This window comes from Haliotis rufescens, unplaced genomic scaffold, assembly GCF_023055435.1.
Source record: "Haliotis rufescens isolate VD_foot unplaced genomic scaffold, xgHalRufe1.0.p SCAF_6, whole genome shotgun sequence".
Classification (NCBI taxonomy): Eukaryota; Metazoa; Mollusca; class Gastropoda; order Lepetellida; family Haliotidae; genus Haliotis; species Haliotis rufescens.
This window is the reverse complement of record NW_025964334.1, coordinates 39,029,466-39,053,514: the sequence shown is the minus strand read 5'-3', so window position 1 is coordinate 39,053,514 and position 24,049 is coordinate 39,029,466. Positions and strand designations below refer to the sequence as shown.

Below are 24,049 nucleotides of genomic sequence, written 5' to 3'. Positions count from 1 at the left end.
ACACCTCTATACCAAGCCTACATGTGTCTCCCCCCACACACCTATACCAAGCCTACATGTGTCCTCCCACACCTCTATACCAAGCCTACATGTGTCTCCCCCCACACACCTATACCAAGCCTACATGTGTCTCCCCCCACACACCTATACCAAGCCTACATGTGTCTCCCCCCACACACCTATACCAAGCCTACATGTGTCTCCCCCCACACACCTATACCAAGCCTACATGTGTCTCCCCCCACACACCTATACCAAGCCTACATGTGTCCTCCCACACCTCTATACCAAGCCTACATGTGTCTCCCCCCACACTCCTATACCAAGCCTACATGTGTCTCCCCCCACACACCTATACCAAGCCTACATGTGTCTCCCCCCACACACCTATACCAAGCCTACATGTGTCTCCCCCCACACACCTATACCAAGCCTACATGTGTCTCCCCCCACACCTCTATACCAAGCCTACATGTGTCTCCCCCCACACACCTATACCAAGCCTACATGTGTCCTCCCACACCTCTATACCAAGCCTACATGTGTCTCCCCCCACACACCTATACCAAGCCTACATGTGTCTCCCCCCACACACCTATACCAAGCCTACATGTGTCTCCCACACCTCTATACCAAGCCTACATGTGTCTCCCCCCACACACCTATACCAAGCCTACATGTGTCTCCCCCCACACACCTATACCAAGCCTACATGTGTCTCCCCCCACACACCTATACCAAGCCTACATGTGTCCCCCCACACCTCTATACCAAGCCTACATGTGTCCTCCCACACCTCTATACCAAGCCTACATGTGTCCTCCCACACCTCTATACCAAGCCTACATGTGTCTCCCCCCACACACCTATACCAAGCCTACATGTGTCTCCCCCCACACACCTATACCAAGCCTACATGTGTCTCCTCCCACACCTCTATACCAAGCCTACATGTGTCCTCCCACACCTCTATACCAAGCCTACATGTGTCCTCCCACACCTCTATACCAAGCCTACATGTGTCTCCCCCCACACACCTATACCAAGCCTACATGTGTCCCCCCACACCTCTATACCAAGCCTACATGTGTCTCCCCCCACACACCTATACCAAGCCTACATGTGTCTCCCCCCACACACCTATACCAAGCCTACATGTGTCTCCCCCCACACACCTATACCAAGCCTACATGTGTCCTCCCACACCTCTATACCAAGCCTACATGTGTCCTCCCACACCTCTATACCAAGCCTACATGTGTCCCCCCACACCTCTATACCAAGCCTACATGTGTCTCCCCCCACACACCTATACCAAGCCTACATGTGTCTCCCCCCACACACCTCTATACCAAGCCTACATGTGTCCTCCCACACCTCTATACCAAGCCTACATGTGTCCCCCCACACCTCTATACCAAGCCTACATGTGTCTCCCCCCACACACCTATACCAAGCCTACATGTGTCTCCCCCCACACACCTCTATACCAAGCCTACATGTGTCCTCCCACACCTCTATACCAAGCCTACATGTGTCCTCCCACACCTCTATACCAAGCCTACATGTATCTCCCCACACCTCTATACCAAGCCTACATGTGTCTCCCCCCACACACCTATACCAAGCCTACATGTATCTCCCCCCACACACCTATACCAAGCCTACATGTATCTCCCCACACCTCTATACCAAGCCTACATGTGTCTCCCCCCACACACCTATACCAAGCCTACATGTGTCTCCCCCCACACACCTATACCAAGCCTACATGTATCTCCCCACACCTCTATACCAAGCCTACATGTATCTCCCCACACCTCTATACCAAGCCTACATGTGTCCTCCCACACCTCTATACCAAGCCTACATGTGTCCTCCCACACCTCTATACCAAGCCTACATGTGTCTCCCCCCACACACCTATACCAAGCCTACATGTGTCTCCCCCCACACACCTATACCAAGCCTACATGTGTCCTCCCACACCTCTATACCAAGCCTACATGTGTCTCCCCCCACACACCTATACCTAGCCTACATGTGTCCCCCCACACCTCTATACCAAGCCTACATGTGTCTCCCCCCACACACCTATACCAAGCCTACATGTGTCTCCCCCTCACCTCTATACCAAGCCTACATGTACCCTCCCCCCCCTCACACACGCACACATCTCTATACCAAGCCTACATGTATCCCCCCCACACCTCTATGCCAAGCCTACATGTATCCCCCCCACACCTCTATGCCAAGCCTACATGTATCCCCCCCACACCTCTATACCAAGCCTACATGTGTCCCCCCAGGTCTGACTGCTGTGAGTGAGAACAAGGTGGCTGTGCTGCTACTGGCTGGAGGGCAAGGGACCAGGCTTGGGGTGCCTTACCCCAAGGGCATGTACGATGTGGGACTGCCCTCCAAGAAGACCCTGTATCAAATTCAGGCTGAGCGTATTTTGAGAGTTCAGAACCTAGGCAAGAAACAGACCAGCAAATCAGGAGTTATACCATGGTGAGCTTATTGTATTTTACATTAAATTTTTGTCTACATTATTGAGAAAACATGTTGAATATTGCATACTCTTTTGTGAAATGAAGATGTGACACAAGACACAATGAGACCTAAAATGTTATGTTTGTTCATGAGTCGAAGGTATGGTAATATCCTGCTTTGTAAATGCATGGAAATTGTGTGTATCGCATATAAAGAAGAGTCTCTGCCTCTGTTGTCTAGTGATAGAGCTTCTGCCCAGAGAGCAGAAGGTCGTGGTTTCGATCCCCGCCCGCATCATATGAAGATATGTTAAAAGATGGTACTTGTTGTTACCCTGCCTGGTGAACATTAAGGGGCTAAAACAAGGACTGGTTGGCTCGGAGTCAGTATATTGTGTCTGAGTGAGGTATTCATGTTGAACTGTGGCATGGTATCTCAGTGGGCTAGCACTATAAAATTGGCATAACTCCGGACTAGAACAAACTGACACACACACATGTGCTTGCACGTCGCTATATAAGTGCAATAATCTTGAATGCAATGTTATACTCCATTTAAACTCACCTCAGCACCTCTGCCATCTGTTATACTTGGATTGAGGCCTTCATGGTCAATGATCTACACAATGATGAAAAAACTATACATTCCATGTGCGGTAAATTAATGACACTTCATTTCATAGGCAACAATTTTTCTCAGCAAAGAGTTGCTTTTTTCAGAAGAGAATGAAAGAAAAAGGGTGAAATAATTATTTGACCTGGATATGTAGGTAGCAGCTGTATTGCAATGTCAATGATACTTCCAGGTACATTATGACCAGTGAACACACAATGGAGCCTACACGAGAGTTCTTTGCCAAGAACAAGTACTTTGGTCTACAGAAGGAAGATGTTGTTCTGTTCGAGCAGAGTTTGCTCCCTTGCTTCAGCTTTGATGGAGAGATTATTTTACAGAGTCCCTCCAAAATTGCTCTCGCTCCAGGTAAGATCAAACTCATCTTCTAAGTAGCCCTCGCTCAAGGGAAGATCAATCTCATCTTCTAAGTAGCCCTCGCTCCAGGGAAGATCAAGCTCATCTTCTAAGTAGCCCTCGCTCCAGGTGAGATCAAGCTCATCTTCTAAGTAGTCCTCGCTCCAGGGAAGATCAAGCTCATCTTCTAAGTAGCCCTCGCTCAAGGGAAGATCAAGCTCATCTTCTGAGTAGCCCTCGCTCCAGGTAAGATCAAGCTCATCTTCTAAGTTGCCCTCGCTCCAGGGAAGATCAAGCTCATCTTCTAAGTAGCCCTCGCTCCAGGGAAGATCAAGCTCATCTTCTAAGTAGCCCTCGCTCCAGGGAAGATCAAGCCCATCTTCTAAGTAGCCCTCGCTCCAAGTGAGATCAAGCTCATCTTCTAAGTAGCCCTCGCTCCAGGGAAGATCAAGCTTATCTTCTAAGTAGACCTTGCTCCAGGTAAGATCAAGCTCATCATCTAAGTAGCCCTCGCTCCAGGGAAGATCAAGCTCATCTTCTGAGTAGCCCTCGCTACAGGTAAGATCAAGCTCATCTTCTAAGTAGCCCTCGCTCCAGGTAAGATTAAGCTCATCTTCTAAGTAGCCCTCGCTCCAGGGAAGATCAAGCTCATCTTCTAAGTAGCCCTCGCTCCAGGTAAGATCAAGCTCATCTTCTAAGTAGCCCTCGCTCCAGGTGAGATCAAGCTCATCTTCTAAGTAGCCCTCGCTCCAGGGAAGATCAATCTCATCTTCTAAGTAGCCCTCGCTCCAAGTGAGATCAAGCTCATCTTCTAAGTAGCCCTCGCTCCAGGTAAGATTAAGCTCATCTTCTAAGTAGCCCTCGCTCCAGGGAAGATCAAGCTCATCTTCTAAGTAGCCCTCGCTCCAGGTGAGATCAAGCTCATCTTCTAAGAAGCCCTCGCTCAAGGGAAGATCAAGCTCATCTTCTGAGTAGCCCTCGCTCCAGGTAAGATCAAGCTCATCTTCTGAGTAGCCCTCGCTCCAGGTAAGATCAAGCTCATCTTCTAAGTAGCCCTCGCTCCAGGGAAGATCAAGCCCATCTTCTAAGTAGCCCTCGCTCCAGGTGAGATCAAGCTCATCTTCTAAGTAGCCCTGGCTCCAGGGAAGATCAAGCTCATCTTCTAAGTAGACCTTGCTCCAGGTAAGATCAAGCTCATCATCTAAGTAGCCCTCGCTCAAGGGAAGATCAAGCTCATCTTCTAAGTAGCCCTCGCTCCAGGGAAGATCAAGCTCATCTTCTAAGAAAACCTCTAGCTCCAGGGAAGATCAAGCTCATCTTCTAAGTAGCCCTCGCTCCAGGTAAGATCAAGCTCATTTTCTAAGTAGCCCTCGCTCCAGGTGAGATCAAGCTCATCTTCTAAGTAGCCCTCGCTCCAGGGAAGATCAAACTCATCTTCTAAGTAGCCCTCGCTCCAGGTAAGATCAAGCTCATCTTCTAAGTAGCCCTCGCTCCAGGGAAGATCAAGCTCATCTTCTAAGTAGTCCTCGCTCCAGGGAAGATCAAGCTCATCTTCTAGTTCTAAGTAATCTTGCTCCAAATGAGGTCTAGCTCCCCTTCAAAGTAGCTTCCACTTAACTTTTGACTATCAGCTTCCTTTAATCTCATTATTATGAGATCGTTTACTCTGGTATGACAGAACAGATAGTTGTACCAAGCAATTAGAATCCTCCATGTTGATAGGCTGATCATAAATTTCAACTAATGCAACCCCAATCTGATATGTGTCCTCAGATCTTCACACATGGAGGTATTGTATTAGCGTTTTAGATCTGAATTTAATGAGATTGAGCTTCCTGTGGCACAATATTGACATGTATGATGTTTAAGTGAAGATATCATAAGCATATATATCAGACCCCGACGTGATGTAACTCCCTTGTCACTCATTATTCAGGTTTTACTTCGGAATGACATCCCTCCAAGTTGGGAGACATTTAAAGCAAGTTTCTGTTGTTACAGATGGTAATGGAGGCTTGTACCGTGCCCTACGTAGAAGCAAGGTCCTGGATGACATGGAGAAGCGTGGCATTGAGTACATACATGTCTACTGTGTAGACAACATTCTTGTCAAAATGGCCGACCCAATCTTCATGGGGTTCTGCATCTCAAAGGGAGCTAACTGTGCTGCAAAGGTATGATAAAAGATCTGTTGGTTGTGTTTGCTAATTTGTTGCAATAGAGGTGCAACAATAAAGTCATACATACTGGAACTATGAATATTGGGTAGTGGAGGCATGTTGCAATACTGCTGCTTTAGTATACCACGTGTTGTACACATCCTATTTTGTAAATATATATTAGAATTAATAAAACTCAAACTATTTATGTTTCATCATTTGGAAGACAAAAGACTTTTGTAAGACACATGTATGAAATAATCTGGTCAATGCATATTGTAACAACTGAAGTATCAAAGCATAATTACCGGTACCCAAGTTAGTTTAACACTATTATACCATAAGTTTAAATATCTTATTGCAAGTTGGGGCATGGGTGGCCCAGTCGTCTAAGGCGCCGCGATTCGCTGTGCAGAGTTGCGTCCCTTGGGCACGCCAGAAACCTATGATTGTGGGTTCGAATCCCGGTTCGCCCCGATTATGTTTCTAGGTTTGTCAGCACCATACCCGTGCTCGTGGGTTTCACCGAAGTGGTAAACGTCTGAGATCTGCATCACTTCGGGCTTTCCTCCCACATTAAGCTGACACGCCGCGATATAACTGGAATACTGTTAAAAGCGGCGTTAAAACCCAACTCACTCACTCACTCACTTATTGCAAGTTTATCTTCAGTCTTCTGAGTTGACTGTTGTAACCAAGATGATTAGAGCATAAGAATATTGTCTCATATTGTTCCAGGTCTTGAACACTTGGCCCATACATAGTGATATATGGTAGCAGGACTGGCAACTTTTGCTTAAAAATATGATATGAAGAACTTTAATGAAATGAATGATCAAGATTTGTACACTGGGTTTGTGAGATTTAGTCCTCCTGTGTTGCAGGTTGTGGAGAAGGCGTTCCCGACAGAGGCTGTGGGGGTGGTGTGTAAGGTGGATGGTGTGTACCAGGTGGTGGAGTACAGTGAAATCACACAGGACACTGCAGAGAAGAGGAACGAAGATGGCAGACTGGCCTTTAATGCTGGCAATATCTGCAATCATTTCTTCACGTTTGACTTCCTGAAACATGCATCTGAGTAAGTTGTTGCTATGGATAAAGACAACAGAGAAACCTGTTTGCTCAAGTATACATAGATTAATGTTGAAACATGTGCCAACAGAAGAAAATCAAATTATTTACCACATTTACATGATGAAGATCATGCCAATACATAAGTGTAGTCTTACGTTTAGGTATTTTTATACCCCCCACCTAAAAGGGCGGGGTATATAATTATACCAAGGAATCCCGTCAGTCCTTCTTCCATCCGTCCTTCCATCCATCCATCCTTCCATCCATCCTTCCATCCATCCATCCATCCTTACTAGGACATTTTGTTGTGTGACCTATAACTTAAAAACTACTGCATAGATTCTTTTCAAACTTTGTGAACACTTTTTATGCCTATAGGAGAGGTGCAGTGCAAAGTGTGATTTTAATATTTGGATTTTCTAAAAAAATACAGCTTTTTCTTTTCGTTTTTCACTTAAAATGTTTTCCCTGAAACATTTGTAGGATGTTTAACTACAAATCTACTTCATGTATTATTTTCTAATTTAGGGAATAGTTTCCATACTAATAGAAGAGGTGCAGTTCAAAGTATAATTTTGATATGTGTATTTTCTGAAAAAATATATGATATTTTTCATGTTTTGAACTTAAAATATTTTTTTGCTTCAACATTTGTGCGACCTATAACTTAAAAACTACTGCATGTATTCTTTTACAATTGGGGGTGCAGTCTCTATAATAAGGGAGGTGCAATGCCAAGTTTGATTTTGATAAACAAATTTTCCTAGAAGTATTGCTTTTTTTCATGTTTTGACCTTGGAAATATGTTGGAGTCGAAGTCGGGGGTATTAGTGAGCCCTGCTCACTTTTTGTCTTTTTAGCATTAATAATAACATTTTGAAATAATTCTCAAAACAAAACAAATGTAATTAATTGCATGTACTGGTATGTCCATGCTGAAAGGTAATGAAGGATTGAAACCATTTCTTCAATCAAAAGTACAAGGAACCATATAAGAACTGCTTGAAGTTTGTGATAAACAAGTCTGAATCTATTAAACCATGATTATAGAACACAGAAGGCTCAGTGGTCTAACAGATGATGATTTGCCTTAGAGAGCCTTGGTTTTTACTACTAGAAGATTCCAGTAAATGGTATGAAAGTCCCACGATTACGTCAGGGAAAGCAGTTAGCCATTTGCCTACAAATTGAGATTGTGTGACAGTGGCCCCCAGGAAAGTCAACTGAAGCACCATGTGGCGAAGAAGAAGATCCCCTATGTGGACAGTGACAGCAAGGTCCAGAAGCCAACCAAACCAAATGGCATCAAGATGGAGAAGTTTGTCTTTGATGTCTTTCAGTTTGCCACGTAAGTTGTGATCTGGGGCAAGTACCTTGTGATTTTCTTGATTTTTATCACAATTGTTAGTTCCCTGAGAGAAAAGGTGTCAGTACCACAAACCAGTACTTATGTTCTATGGCTTTTGGACATCAACTGCCATGTGCATATCAGTTGTTGCATCCAAATTATGATCTGACAGCACAACATTAGTGCTAGTGGGTTTCAGAAGCAGTAACATCTACTGGTGCCACTTTGGGGCTTTCCGTCATCAATAGTTGGGGGATGAAAAATAACTGAAATATTGTTTGAGTCAGAACAAAACCCCAAATCACTAAGCATGAGTTAGAAGACATGTTGTTTCCGATATTGTGGTAAATGTGTTATATGATTATGGAGGAGAGGGGGACTGCTGCTGCTGGTGATGGGAACATGGCTAGTTAGTACATTATCTACATGGAGCTATGGTCATCCGGATCTGGTGTATATCATGTTGTCATTAGGAGACCATAAATAGTCACTGGCGTTCAGTACATTAGGATTATAGTATCTTGCAGGCCTACTTATCTATTTGTAATAAGCTGAAAGTACTGCAATATTCTCCTCAGTGCTTATTCAAAGTCTGGGTATTGATGGGTCTAGAGAGCAGACCAGTGGCTCATTGTCTATAATTAACAACTTATTTATGAGGATGGCCACACTTGCTCAGTGTTTGGTAATTTTTGATTTACTCTTTTTAGTAATGATCAGTTGCGATCTTGTGTTTTTGACTTACTGTCATTGTGTATAGTAATAATTTAGTTACAACCATGGATACTGTTGTTAAATAAAGTTCTTCAAGGTCTGATTAGGCCCCCGGTACATAATACTTGTCGTCACATGGGATTGGGTGGTGAGGCTCTGTCACATGAATGATTGTGTTATTGACTGACATTGGAGCCCTGATTGTCATGCAGATGTGTTACATTGCAGGGACTATGTCTATCTATTCATGGTAACCATGGTAACAACATGCATATACCTCATTTCCAAGCCATACTGGATATATTGCCCGGTGTTGGCGTGAGCAGTGTAACGATGACTTGAATTGCCTTTTCTGTATATATAAGCTTTTACTTACATCATTATGTAGCTCCTAAATCCCAACATGGCTGTCTTTTCTTGCAGCAAGGTTATTGATCTAACATGAGGTTGTACTTGAAGCTCATAGATGGAAGTTGGTGTCAACTACATTGAAAATATTTTGGTCTGTTTGAACTAACAGTCATTTGAATAGAGAGGCATCCTAACAATCATCCTTTCTGTAATTGAGAGCTGTTGCGTTCTAATAATTTAAAAAATCTCCCCCCCCCCAAATTAGGTAAGGATAAGATGTTTGGATGAACGGCTTCATTATTACAATAAGGAGCGAGGTTTTGGTGTACTGGTAGGTTCTAACGATTGTTATCAAGCATGCTTGCTTGATGACGATAGTACAATCTACACTGAAACATTGCTCCTAATTGTAATAAAGAAGTTGTTCATCCATATAGCTGATCCTTACTCAGTATTCCAATTTCTAAATGCTTATCAAAGACGTTAATAACAATTAGAACATAGTACCTTATACATGTATGAAGATAAGGAGGATTATATCGGGCATCATTGATAAATTATGATTGTGTAACATTTCTAATTGTGTCAAATGAGATGCAGAAGGAATAGGGAAATACCCTCAGAAATACTTTGAAATTTGTAATGAAAAAACACATCCGAGTGGAGTTTGTCACTAAGCTACATATATAGTACTGTGCAGGGTACACACCCTTGTCACAGTGTGCATACTGATGTAAGAGTACAATTTGATAGGATCCTTTGTGTGGGTACATGTGTCTGTGATTTCAGTCACACAACAGCTGGCATCATGATATGATTGATAAGGAGAGATGCCTAGTGTGCCTCTTAGTTAATGTTTTGCTAGATGTGTTTCCCTACCTGGAAATAATGACCACAAATGAATTTTTGCATGTAATATTTATTTATGTATGATCACTATAATGTGCCAAAAACATGACATGATGATTATGAACATGACATGAAATAAAAGATTAACTTCTCTGCATTATCATCACCGAGAGACATACGTCCTTGTTTATTTGAGGATTTGGGGATGTGAGTTTCATTTCGACATCAGATTCATCAACAATGCAAGATCAGATTTGTACGATATGGTTGTGAGAAATTAGATCCCAGTATTTGTCATATTTTCCCCCCGCTGTGTAGAAAGATATATTGGGCATTAGCAGGAGGGCTGTAGGCAAAAATGTTGACAGATCAGATAAGAATACACAAAGCCCTTTAAAAAGTGGTCAAATGTAAAAAATGTTATATTAAATTGGGATAACACTTTCTGTTATAGTAGTAAAGTACAAATTCTAGGACTTTTTTTTCGAGCCCACACTCTCAGGGGGAGGCACCTCATCGCAAGTCTAGATCACATACTTTGTGTACCCCTCTGACAGGTGTAAATTGGCACAAAGTATGTGATCTAGACTACCATTTTCTAGACTTTCATTTTTGGGGAAGCCTTGGTGGCTGAGTGGGTTAGATTGCTCACTTTGTGCACCTCATTCTGCGAGTGTGGGTTTGAATCCTAGATGTGACTCAAACCAAAAAAGTACTAGAATTTGTACTTTGCTAAGAAAGTCATATCCCAAATATAACATTTGTATCATGATCCAATATAAGAGGTAACATAGAATCCCTACATATGTCATAAAACTTTCTAAGTATAAGGCCTTAACATTTTGGGACATCGTGCTGGGGGAATGTGAAATCTGTGTAGACACATAACTGTGATGTCATGACATGATTAAACTTCATGGTCATAAATTATATTAAGAAATTCAACAAAATGTTTTGCAGAAAAAGACAAAGGTCAAAGAAAATTAATCTGATCTTGCGCCATAATCACCATGATTAATCAGAATCATTCAGTTCATCGTAACATTAACTTTAGTGAAAGATCATAGCTAGCTCTTTGAGTCTAGTACAGCTGCAATATTCCCTTCTCTTGGTGTTAATTCTCTCGCCAGTGTACTGCAGAGTAGTTGCTCTACTTTTACTGTATAATGCCGTGCAACTAACGAGGGTTTCCCTTTTCTTTTTGGTTGGTGTCTGTGTGCTCTGCTTCCTCGCTCTTATGCTTCCTCATACCCTGCAAATGCTCAATGGGTCGCTGGTGACATGGCTTGTCTTCTTCCCCTCCCACCATGTGTTATCACATGTGCTGGTTTTGTCCGTTGTGTGGTGTAAATGTGACAGAAACTTTGCTGTGTGGGATGTGCTGAGAGAGGATGAGTTCTCTCCCCTGAAGAATGCTGACAGTAATGATGCTGAGATAAAGGTGAAGGACACTCCCAGCACTTGTCGCCAAGCGCTGTTCAACCTTCATCATCGGTATGTTGTCAAGGCAGGAGGCAAGTTCGTGGACGGGGAGGGATCTGCCATTACTACCCAGCCAAGGTAGGAGCATTATCCATCATTGCTTTTTCTGTTTTTAATTTAATGTTTTAAAATTTGCAAACAAGTATTTGGATCCTGTTAACTGAATCATAAGAAAGTGCAGATTTAGTCCTGGGAAAATAGACTAATGTTCCTTTGTCTGACATTGCATCTTGTACAGCTGGAAAGAAAATCATTAGTTCACACTAACATTGCTATTTATCATATTATGGATAATGTTCTGGATGCGATAAACCAAGCCAATAAATTTTGTATCACATCCTGATAAATATGAAAATGAGAACTGCTACTACTCAATACGTCAAACTGTTGCCTGACATCCCTGAAACATTTAGATAGAGGTTTCCCAATGTGTGGGTGTTTATGTACACAAATATGCCTGCAAATCATTTGGCACTATAAACTAAATGGAGTGGTTCATTCAGACATTGCATTCCTACATAGTTTCAGAAGTTACTTCAGTGAATGAATGTATGCTTGTATCTTTAATCACCAAAGCCTCACATAATACAATTTTTATTCTTAATATATAATATTCTTTATAGCAGTTTCCTTCCTCACTTCGATCATGTAACACAGAACCCAAAACATGCCTCTGCATCCAGGGTCCCCGTTGCCTTTGGTTCCCAGAGTTATCTGTCCTTGATGCCTCACTTTCTCATTGCTTGCGTCTTGGAAATTATACCCTTTAGCGTTATTATATGTTCTTGATGAACAAGCTTCGCCATTATCTCCCTTGGATTATATTCTGTGGAGATTGTTCAATTCACATTATGCATTTTTGTATTTTGTTCCCCGTGTCGGTAATAAGGAGATTATCTTGTCAAAATCTTTTGATTTTGATTTAGGCACTTAGAGACTGCTGGATCAGCTCATACCTGAGGAACCACTTGGGAGACTGGGCCTGAAGCAACTTATGCTGACTTCATTCATCTATAATAATAATTTCAGATACAATTTCTTCTGACAATTCCATGAAGCTGTATCATTGGGTACTTTTTAACTGAACCACCCATACATTGGAGAAAATGTGTGTACAGCTGATTGCTATTCCGGCTTAGTTTACGAAAAAATGCATACGATAATCTTAATCTCTGCATATAAAACAATGCCTTGGAGAGAAAGAAATACAATTTAAATGGTAAAGCATCATGTCTAGTGATGATTTATGTCAAATTTCATATTTATATCAGCCAAGTTTGTTATACCTGTTCGTTCACCTGAATACACTGAAGGAATACGATATGTTTTTTTCAAACTATCCGCTATATTTTTTACACTATGAATCATAAACATCTACTATTCTAATCTTGTTTCAAACTATGAAACGTGCATCGTAGATCGTGTGGTGTTGCATCTACCCCCCACAACCGCTGATCGTCTTTAGCGCTTATCAATTATTTGGACCCCAAAGGTAGCTTTGTAGTGAGGGATTAGTGATGCCTCGCTATTGCACCCTTCAATATAGCGTGAACTCTGTTATAGCGCAGTAATGCATGGGTCCCAAAATTTATGTACATTTTTAGTAAACCCCAGTTTTACACTGACACGATGGCTTTTCCCCATTGCAAATATCATTTCCAGCTGATCACTGTGAGCACGCAACATCGGAAATACAAATGAACATATCCGAAATGAAGTCGGCAATCTAGTCCTATTATTACACTATTCGGTTATGAAAATATGTTCTTGTAAATCTGGACATTTGTTTGTAGCATATTTTATTATTTTTTTCAAAATTTCATTCAACATTGTTTAGATTAATTTTGGCAATATTTTGTGTTTAAAGGAATCGGTAGATTTACAGCAACTATGGTCAGATTATCGCTGTTGATGCCTTGAATTGAACTTTAGTTGACAGGGAATAGATACATATATCATAAATGCCATACTTGTTAAAAGTCATATTTGGTGTAGTTTGACTTTTTTGTCAACAAAGTTTTTTTGCGATCGAGAGCGCGTGAGTTCGACGGTGACTTGTATCAAATAAAATACTTCATCAAAGCTCACCAAACGAAGCTTCTTAAGTCGGCATGAGACCTGCCTCGCATTACAAATTCTAAGAAATGTAGTCAACTGTCCGTCATTCAATTTCCAAGAAGCATGTGCCATACATGGAAGTATTACTACGATTTATCAATGAAACAAGCCTGGTTCTCATTGTTGACCTGCCTGACATCGAAGTGTTATATCATTCTACTGGTTGACTGGTGTAACTGTATGCACACTAAATTGCCAGTCTGGGACACTCGCAAAATATTCGCCAATGAAATATTGTAACATGATCACATGATTACATTTTTGTGAAACTTGGCCCAGTTCATTTTGTGTGCTCTACTTGTCCAGGGGAATGCTAGAAACTGTATATTTCTGCTGTACTCGCCCGAGATCAAAACCTTACTTGGCACGGGCGTCGGGTAATGGTATTTTTTAACCCCTGCCATCGTGCAGAATGGGCTCCTCCACAGGCACATATTCCACACGGAATCACTGCCCTGGCATCCACAATCCACCATCACCTGTTCAGTGGGAGATGTCACCAATACATGATTCACCAACCATTATCCAAGGAATGTCTCTGAGGAGGATGTACCAGTCTGGACTACTCATATTTCACAGGAAGCTGTTAACTGTTCTGCATCATGCACTCTTTCTCTTACTGCCTGTCTTTGTGAGAGTATGGGGGTGTCTCAACAACACTCGTCAATGCTTTTACATTCAAGCATTCAGATCATCATTACATGCTACGTGTGTTTGCCAGATATTTGCTTTGTGACACATGGTGTTACATTAAATAGTTTGAGGGATTGTTGGGCTGTTGTTGCTATTCACTACAACTTGAAATTCTTATCCTCCAGGTGTCCAGTAACGTAAGCCGCACAGGTACTCAACCATAAAGCATACCTTTGCATGTTAGAATGTAAGGATGTGACAGATGATACAGGATTAGTGTAGAGGGCTAATCCAGACGTAATCCGGCACCGACTACCAATACTGCAAGCTGCAGACCCCGCCTCAAATTGTGGCATTAGCATTGCAATATGTTGTGTCAGGATAACAAATAATATACATGAATTTGGATATTCATGATATTAGTATTCTTGTTCTGACACAAAAAGTCTCAGGCCCACTCATTTGTTCCCAGTCTGGATATCAAGGTGATGAGAAGTCAGTGAAGTATCAAGAACAGATAACTCTGATTGGTAACCAAGGGCAACAGGCACCCTGGATGTAGAAGACCATGTTTTGGGTTATGTGTTATATGTTCAAAGAAAAGAATGAAATTGCATTATGTTGTGTCAGGATAAGCATACTGATATCATGAATATCCAAATTTATGTAAGTTTACAATATTAAAACAAACTTGACTTATAATCTGTATTAATTGTCTCAGTCACCATCTTTCTCAATGTTTTATATAAGATCAATGTGAAACTTTGTTAAAAGAATACAAACCTCTTCTTTCATATATATGTTATGCTGTTGATCTAATAGTTTCTGTATATTTGAAATTAACTTTTGTTTCTTTCCATTTTCAGTGACATACAAAATGGAAATGAAAAGTAAGACATTGTCAACATTGTGTATATATAATAAAAGCAGTTATGTACAATAGTTTTTGTTAATTTTTTATCTTCCATTAGATATATTTAATAGTTAGACAGTTACAATTTGATACAAATTTTCAAATATCCTCTTATCACTAGTGCTATGCATTCAAGACCTGCATTGAATTCAGTAGTATTCCGTAGTAATGATCATTTTCTTCATGAAATGGTGTAAATTTGTTGTGATTTTACGAATGAATTTTATTTATATGTGTGTTTGTGTTTTCAGTGACCAATCAGTCATCTGTGAAATCTCACCATTAGTGTCTTTTGCTGGAGAGGTGAGTTCATGTCATCAGAATTCTACCCAGATTTGTTAGGTCACAAATGTACATATAGGGGTATGTATAATAGGTGCTAAGTAATCCCATCCTGCTTGTATGAACTGACTTTAATTTGATAGAATATGTCCACAGTACTTCTACCTAGGTGAATATGTCCACAGTGCCTCTACCTAGGTGAATATGTCCCCTGTACCCCATGCATGTCAGTGTAGTGTATGGAGTGTTTACCAGAGATCAGAAGTGTAAGTGGTTCGATTTCCTGGCTGCATCGTTACATAAGACATAAAAGATGGTACCTGTTGTTACTCTGAGGGGCTAAAACAAGGATTGATCAGCTCAGAGTCTGTATATTGTGTGTGAGTGGGATATCCATGTTAAGCTGCTGCATGGTGTCTCAGTTGACTATCACTTTATAACCAGCATACATTTTCTGGACTAATATAACCTTCACACACGCTCAAATGCATGCATGTTGCTTTATCACATATGAGTGAAATAATCTTAAACATGACATTAAAACCCATTTCACCTTACCATCATGCTGCACTGCATACAGCTGGAATATTGTTGATGCAGCGTAACGCAATACTAACTCACTCTCATGTTATTGTCATTTTCAGGGTTTGGAGGAGCATGTATCTGGCCAGGCATTAGTGTCTCCAGTTACCCTGGAAGTAACACCAGAAAATGGCAAACCTCTGCTGCAACAGGGATCTGCAAAATAATGCTGGCGACATCTAGGACCAACCTTACCACCAGCTGAATGCCTATGTGGTTGTCCTAACAACAGCTTTCATTACCTATGTATGATGTCATCCTATGCCTTGACAACATATCCTATGTATGACATCAATACCTTGATGACATAATCCTATGTGCCATTATGAAATATTTAATAGTTGCCTGGCAATAAGTACTCTGTTTGTTGTGATATGGCCAGTTGCCACGGTAACAGGTATTATGACCTGTTGCCATGGTAAATCCATCATGTTTGCCAACAGCTGCCTTACCTACCACCAGCCAGGTAGAAAGCACAACACAAGGGGAACAAATTATCACCATCATCTCATGCTTGGCAGTTTGGGCTTCACTCCCATCCGTACGCGTGTACATCGTGGCAGCTCGATTCACTGTCATCATCATCCACATCGTTGCTTGGCTTTGTTGTACACCATATACTCAAGAGGAACTTATTTATAGATTTTATTGTCATATATCTCTATATCATTGCCATGTTGTTACCACCACACTTCAAATGCTGCATAGTTCATATTGACACGCAAAAGACTTGCCAAAAATTACATTATGAAAATATAATGTGTGTACAAAAGTAAACCTATTGTTGACTTATTGCCCGTTCAAGTGTTGAATGGTATTATTGATACCATTTGTGATAATACAGAAGTGGTTCAGTGATGGTTGTACAGTAGATCATGGTTATTGGGAACAGATATAGCACACTAATGGGTACAGCTTACTATTTCAAAAGTCCCCACTGCGTTACTGTACATATACATATATATGATATATATATCATATGAAATTCACACAAGTAACAAATTAACAGTTATTACAGACTGACCTAACATATCAATATTTTGTTATGAACTTGTAATGAACTCATCCAACTAAATCAGTGTCATCCAACATCGGAGATGAAACACACCAGTTACATGCAATCCCTAATTTACACTTGTAGATTACTAAACACATTCACCAAGTCTAGAACATATTGAACTTGAAAGGTTATTTAAGGTTCTTTTAAAAACCACATGGTGTATATGTGAATGTTCAAACTAGGTTTTTTTGCACTCATGATGGTGAATGATATGTATAGGAATACTGAGGGATCCAATATGGGACAAGGTTTTCTCAATAACTAACAGATTTCAACAGTACGTTGGAGTTTGTTGTGACCATGTTTTACTGTACATGTATGTGTATATTGTGTTAAAGATTACTTTGAGATGATTGCCATTGTACATAATGTAGCAATTGTAACCCGGATCTAGGCTGTATAGTGTATACATACATTTATTTTCTACAACACATGTCTCAACATAGCCTACCCCAAAGAGTGACATCAGAGCTTTACTACAGTGTTTTCCCTGAGGGCAAGTGTAAGGTGATACAAAGACTCCTGACCTTGAATCATGGCCCTCATTTGTCAGTGTAGTTGTACATGCTTTAACTTTTATCACTAGGTCACAGCATGGATGAAACAGGTTTTCATGGTGTCATATATTTTTAGAGAGACAAAATATTTTCCTCATTACCTGTTGTGGTCCATAGGGCTTTAACTATGGGTACACATACAACATTAGGATACAGTGTCAGTACTCATAGCTTGCTCTTGATGCAATAAATATGAAGTAGATCTTTTTCTGGAGGAATTTGTCAGATCTACAGTGGTGTAAATACATAACAGAAGGCTGTGGAAGGAATGTTTGGCATGACATTTTTGTGTCTAAAAGATTTAGTTGTTCTACATGTTAAGTGTGTGAGAGAATTTGGTTTAACAAGGCTTTGAACAGTATGTCTGTCACATTACCACACAGCTAAGGGAAACAACTCTGCATAGCAAGTTGCACCACTTCATACCACTTGTCAAGTTTTGCAATGGACTGAAAAACCAACTGCGAATATTTCACACTGTGACATATCTTGTTGATATGTATTTAACTCAGTATATAAACATTTTTCAGTAATACTGTTGGGTTCCATTAATTTTGTCAGTAGATAACAAGGGAAACTAAAAGCTCACTTTCCTCATTCTTAGTTGGGTATATTTGATGTCAGGTTAATCTGACAACACCCATATATCTGATTTTGGAAAATCATGATCACTTTGTTTCATTGTTTCAGCCCTGTGGGCCTAGACACTTTATATGACATAGTATTACAGTGACAATATGGACCTTGCAAGCAGATGGGTGTGGCCATTTTACTTTGAAATCTCTATGCAAGTCATGTTTTATAAATCATATTTCTAAATTATTATCATAGTTAGCAACACTGTAAAATTAACTTTTGTTATTGTTTCTTACAGGATTTTCTTCTTTCCTTTTTTAACAATTGTTGTTGCCCATTATTTTAGTTGAATGAAATCATAACAATATTTATTTTATACATGTTATGCAGTATAGCCATTGTTACAGTGTAAGTGTTAACAGTATTAAAGACCAAATCACAACAGAACCAGAACAGATGTCAACTCAGGCGTTACTACATCAAACATTGGACATCTAAAGAAATTGAAAATGTGGTTTCAAAATGAGCTTCATTTTTAGATACGTGTTTTGTTTACTGCCCACACTATGAATTATAATGAACAGTAATGTACAATATTTTTGCATTATATTTATAATCTTTATTTGGACATACAATTTTACGTCCCAAGTTAGGAATGTCAGGTTTTCTGTTCTCACTTGCTTGTGTCTGAAAACACTTGAGTCGATATCTGAAAGGAACTGGATGAATGTATCTGTATATTGTTATTAAGTATTGATTTGATATTACATACTGCTGAAACTTTACCCAGTGGTTGTTACTCAGTGTCAATATGTTAGTTGTGTTGCTACATGTTGATGCTCTGTTTGTGAGCAGGTGGGATGTGATTTCATGGAATTTCTTCTTATATTATTTGTTCCGTGCAGACAATTTTGTGTAGTGAAACAGTTTTTATGTATATTGAAGTCATTTGGACCGTGTTAATAAAATGATGTTATATTTTGAAAATGAAACAAACTTGTACATTGCTACATTTTGAGTTCATGTATGATTATTGACAAGTTGGGGTATTATGATATTCATGGATTAAGAATATTGACCTTCGTTGTACCTTGACTTCTTTCTTAGTAGACAAATCTCAAACTCTTCTGTCAGTAAGAGCTTATCAAACATGCCTGAAACCGGACATGGTGTCTGCAATAATTGTAAGATTTTCATTTTTAACTTATTCTTTTCTTTGATGTGTTATTTATAAAAATCATGACAATCATTTTATCATCAATTTCACACCTATTATATGCTCCAAAAATGTTACTGCCTGCCTATATCATGTTATTTGGGAAATTGTAACTATGCTTGCAGCATAAATACTGAGATATGCATGTATCTATGCCGGATATAGGCAGAATTTGACCCCACACAAGCCCCAGTAAGGTATAACATTACCAGGAGGGTATGGAAGATGTTCTATGTTTTGCATGGTTGACAAGTTGGAAGTCAGTATGCTCTCATACCGGCCGTGCTTCAAATTCTTACAATAGGTTGTTCTATTTCCAAATTGTGATCATTTATGCACTCTTGAACTAACTTAGATTTACACCAGGATAATACACTGTCTATCCAGTGTAACATTGCGAACAGTAAATATTTGTCTTTGTTGATACACAGGGCTCCTATGTTATATACTGTTACTGGTACATGTGCCTAGTATCATATAGTCCATGAACCAGAACCCAAAATATTATGAAGCTGTACCACCTGGGGTGGAAAATCTCTCTATGATATTTTGAAAGTCATCTAAGTATTGACTGTGTATTTTTTTCAGTTCAATGAGGTATAAATCGAAAAACCGATGTGCAAACCGTATGAATCCGAATACCTCAATGAACCGAAAAAAATACACAGTCGATGCAAATAATTTAATTTGACAACATAAAACATGTTTTATCTACAATAGTTTAACAAAAAACACCAGTAGTATGTATCAAAGCAGACAAAAATGATGAGATTGAAAAACATTCCAGGTGTAGGAAAACATACTGTGGCGTGACATGAATCAGGTGATCGTTCAATTCATGCACATAACTTGACACACCTACACAGTCAGTAGCCAATCAACAGAGAGCAGGATCAAAACAATGTTCATAGGACCTGTCAATGAAGGCAAGAGGCGAAAAGAACTGCAACAGTCAGACTGTAACCAACCGGAAGAAATATGTCGGGGAGAAGGCGGCTGTTTCAAATGACATGGTCAGTTACCGCCAGATTCAAACATAACTTCCCTGAAAACGTGAAAACACAGTTGGAAAAATGCTAGTTAGAAATGAAACCCGAAGACAAGATAGTTGAACCGAGGCGAGCAGGACAAAAACAGGCGAGCGGGCCTGCACATTTGCTGTTTCATTCATTCTCGGCCTTCGGTTTCAAAGGGTTGTTTGGACAATGAATATGCATGAAAGTCGCTAAATGTCCTGTGCATGACAATACACTTGAGGAGAAAGGTTATTCCCTCGACTGTAATATTGGGATTCCCCCGACATTCCGCAGTAATAAAAGTAGAGTGCCTCAGTGGGGGTGGCTTAATTTTTCACATGCAATGAGAAATGAATGCAATAACACGTGACCAATTCAGCTAATCAGAATGCAGGAATTACAATGATCACAACGAAAATTTAATTATATATCCATACATGAAAAAAATACTTTGAAAGAAAGTAATCCAGGACTCACAGCAGAGTGGTAGTATCACAGCATAATGGTGGACACTTTGTCAGACTTTTAGTGGACTTGGGTACTTCTTGGCTTCTATTGTAACTCACTTGGGTTGAGAAAGTATCATTGGTGTGGTATCTGCATTGTATTTCCTGACAGGTGGTAAGATTTAAGCATGGGTTAAAGGGTGGACCGTTGGACCTCTGGTGACCTACATTATTACTGTTCTACATCCCAATGTGTAGAGCATCAGGCTACCAGCATTTGGAGAGGTCATACTTCACTATGTGACTATTGCTTGTAAAACTATTCCACTTTCTAGTTTCACCTACCACAAAATCTGGTCCCTTGGATTTGACTGCGGTTTCCGCCTTTATGTGGTGATTACCACCGCTAAGCTGTGAGTCCTGGATTGCTTTCAAAGTGTTTTTTCATCTATGGATATATGACTTTTAAAAAATCATAGAGATATTTTGCCACGCCAGGTGGGACTAATAGCGTCCATTTGCTTTCAGCCAGGCTATCATCATTCATAAACATATAATCTCAACCTTCAGTGTCTCATCACCAAGTCCTATGTCAGGGACTGTAGCAGGGCTATTCTCAGACATCACAGGTTGGAAATAAGCCTTTGAATAATCAACCGTATGGTTTAAAAGAGACTTCAAAGCTCATTCTTAGCTCCTTTTCATATCTTGGTTCCATATGTTGGCTTGTATTTGGGTATCACATTTTGCTTATTAATTCAGTATACATGTTTATTTATGAATATGTACAAATATTCCAACTGATAGAATAGGAAACCTTTATTTCTCAATTATCCAGCTACCAGCATAAAGACATAATCCCTCGATAAATCCCTGTATGGCCCCAGCAGTGCAATGGTGATGGGAGTCATTGTGTTTTTGTTTCCAGACATGGATAAATTGTCCTTTTATGCTAAAACCAAAGTTTTAAGGAGGTATATCAATCTGTCATACCCATTTATAGCCAGTTTCAAGTACCGCGGTACAAATATAGTGAAGTCTTCAATCTGTGAAACATGTCTCTGTGGATTTTATTGACTGTGCTCAAAATCTTATATGTGAAGTAGAGATAGATTTCTGTTGCTGTTTAGGTTTATAAGTACATCAGGAATTCTTAAGTCAAGCATTCCAAAATTTCTGAGATGCTGTTTGTTGACAAACAGTTTGTTCAGTTTTATATGAACTCTTTTGGTGTTTATACAGTGTTTCTACTTTTCTGAGGAGGCGCATTTCTTCCACATTAAGAACAGGAAATAGCTATGAAGTGTACTCTCAAGAGAAACTAGCAGTTCTGCCATGAAAACCTCATCAAATTGTGATACAATATTTATCGATTACCTCACTTGCTATACTTCATTGATCAGATTTGAGGCTCATGAAGATGGTTTTTAGGCACTGCCCTAAAGAAGAAAATATTTCTTCAAGACAAAAAATAGTACATATACAATGTACGATCGTGTATATTATCTTCTACCCTGGTAGCACAAGTTTTGACACTACAACCACCTTCATCACTTTTCACAGGACATCGCTTGAGCACTGATTTACATTGCAATATGAAAGTTATTCATATATCCCTGTGATTGAAAGATTCTTTATTTTGAATATTAGAATTTATAGTATTTCCAAGTAGAAAGTAAATTTACAGTACTTAAGTATTGAAGGGTGAAGAGTCGTTTTGTGAACTGTCTTAAAATGTATTTGAGCTTGGATCTGTAATGAGAAATGGGTAGTATGTAATAAGTACTTGCATATAATCTTAAAGCTGAAAGAAACTTTCCTTCATTCTCAGACTCTGGCATTTCAACGACAGAACCTTGAATGAAAGCATTTTAAGTTTGCTGCAACTAAAAACAGAATTTTACCCATGGGTAACAATTTAAAACAAAATCAGTTATATACATCTACTGACATATGACAAAATGCTACATTGAAAGTCAAGGGACCTTTTAGAATTTCTTTCTTTCTTCTCCCACCCCCACCCCATGAAAAGCAGGTAATCACTGTAACAGTGAAAGAGAGGTTGTAATTGACTTGATGACCTGATGAAGCCAATCGTTGGCTATGTGTGTGTCATGTTTTCTTAGGAAGATCAGAGTGAAATACTGATTTATGAAATGAGATTTCATTATTTATAAGTATGAGTGGGAAGGTGGAATGATTGTTTCTTTGAAGTATTTATATTGATGGGTATGTGTTAAGGTTCAATGGAGAATACATGAACTATCATGGTGAACAAGATGACTGAGCAGAGATGGCATCATATTGTCTCACTAATTCTCTTCAAATACATGGACATAATTCCAATGCTGGTTACGTTTAGTAATATGCACCTGATACACTTCCCAAGTGGAAAGCCTCCCAACCAATATTCTAAAAAAGGGAAAATATAGGTGAACTCTTGCCCCCTGGGTGTCCTTCTGGAACACGACCCCAAATCATCGGATGAGTTCAGCAAATATTGACTTTTGTTACGTTACAATGAGGGTGAAAATCTAGTTGAAATGGCCTTCCGTATATTGTATTCTAATATATCTGATGTATGACATTGTGATTGATTCTGATAGCAGTACCTAAGAACTATGCACTATAAACCAGGGCTGTACCACTGTACACTGGGGGTGTAATGGTGAAGAGTGTGATGCACTTTGTCATACACAGCTGATTCAGGGTAGACAGTACTGTTACTCCCAACTTCATTAACTGATCCATTTGTACCACATATGTATGTTTGATTAAACACTGTTCGTGAAATTTATTCTTCAACCTTATGCTGTCACCTTATCATTACATTCCCAGTGATGAAAGTAGGAATCTTTGATCTCAAGTGAAATGTTATTTACTTATGCTTATGTCCATTACCTAGATGTGTAAGGCACATCATGTTCTGCCCATGTTGTCGTGCATATGATCCATGTTTGCATCTTCAGAACAAAGTGGGCTGGGGCTTTTAATCTTGCTGAAACTGAGGAACCAATAAACCTCTCTGGGAAAGGAAACTCAAGTGTTTTGTCGTTATTGTTCTAAAAAATGTGCCAATATATACTGAACCACAAAAGAAACGTCATCATGGATAGATATATGAGAAACCTTATTTGTCCGAACACTGTAAACATCCTGTGAGACATATTAAAAAGATGAAACTTGGCAAAACTGATCATCAAGGTTG

General features: G+C 39.8%; 1 protein-coding gene across 3 annotated transcripts in view; it reads left to right on the top strand.

Moving 5' to 3' along the window:
• Positions 1 to 19,155, top strand: part of LOC124145808 (UDP-N-acetylhexosamine pyrophosphorylase-like) — a 46,786-nt gene extending 27,631 nt beyond the window's left edge. For 2 of the 3 annotated variants that reach the window (XM_046515735.2, XM_046515733.2), the window contains exons 4-12: positions 2,310 to 2,514; positions 3,302 to 3,477; positions 5,467 to 5,639; positions 6,509 to 6,702; positions 7,903 to 8,046; positions 11,314 to 11,520; positions 15,060 to 15,083; positions 15,358 to 15,409; positions 16,033 to 19,155. In XM_046515735.2, the coding sequence (XP_046371691.1) occupies positions 2,310 to 2,514; positions 3,302 to 3,477; positions 5,467 to 5,639; positions 6,509 to 6,702; positions 7,903 to 8,046; positions 11,314 to 11,520; positions 15,060 to 15,083; positions 15,358 to 15,409; positions 16,033 to 16,137 (1,280 nt within the window). In that variant the 3' untranslated portion in view covers positions 16,138 to 19,155. The remainder of the gene's footprint in view (positions 1 to 2,309; positions 2,515 to 3,301; positions 3,478 to 5,466; positions 5,640 to 6,508; positions 6,703 to 7,902; positions 8,047 to 11,313; positions 11,521 to 15,059; positions 15,084 to 15,357; positions 15,410 to 16,032) is intronic. The other variant, XM_046515734.2, reaches the window with a different exon arrangement.
• The last annotated feature ends 4,894 nt before the right edge of the window (positions 19,156 to 24,049 follow it).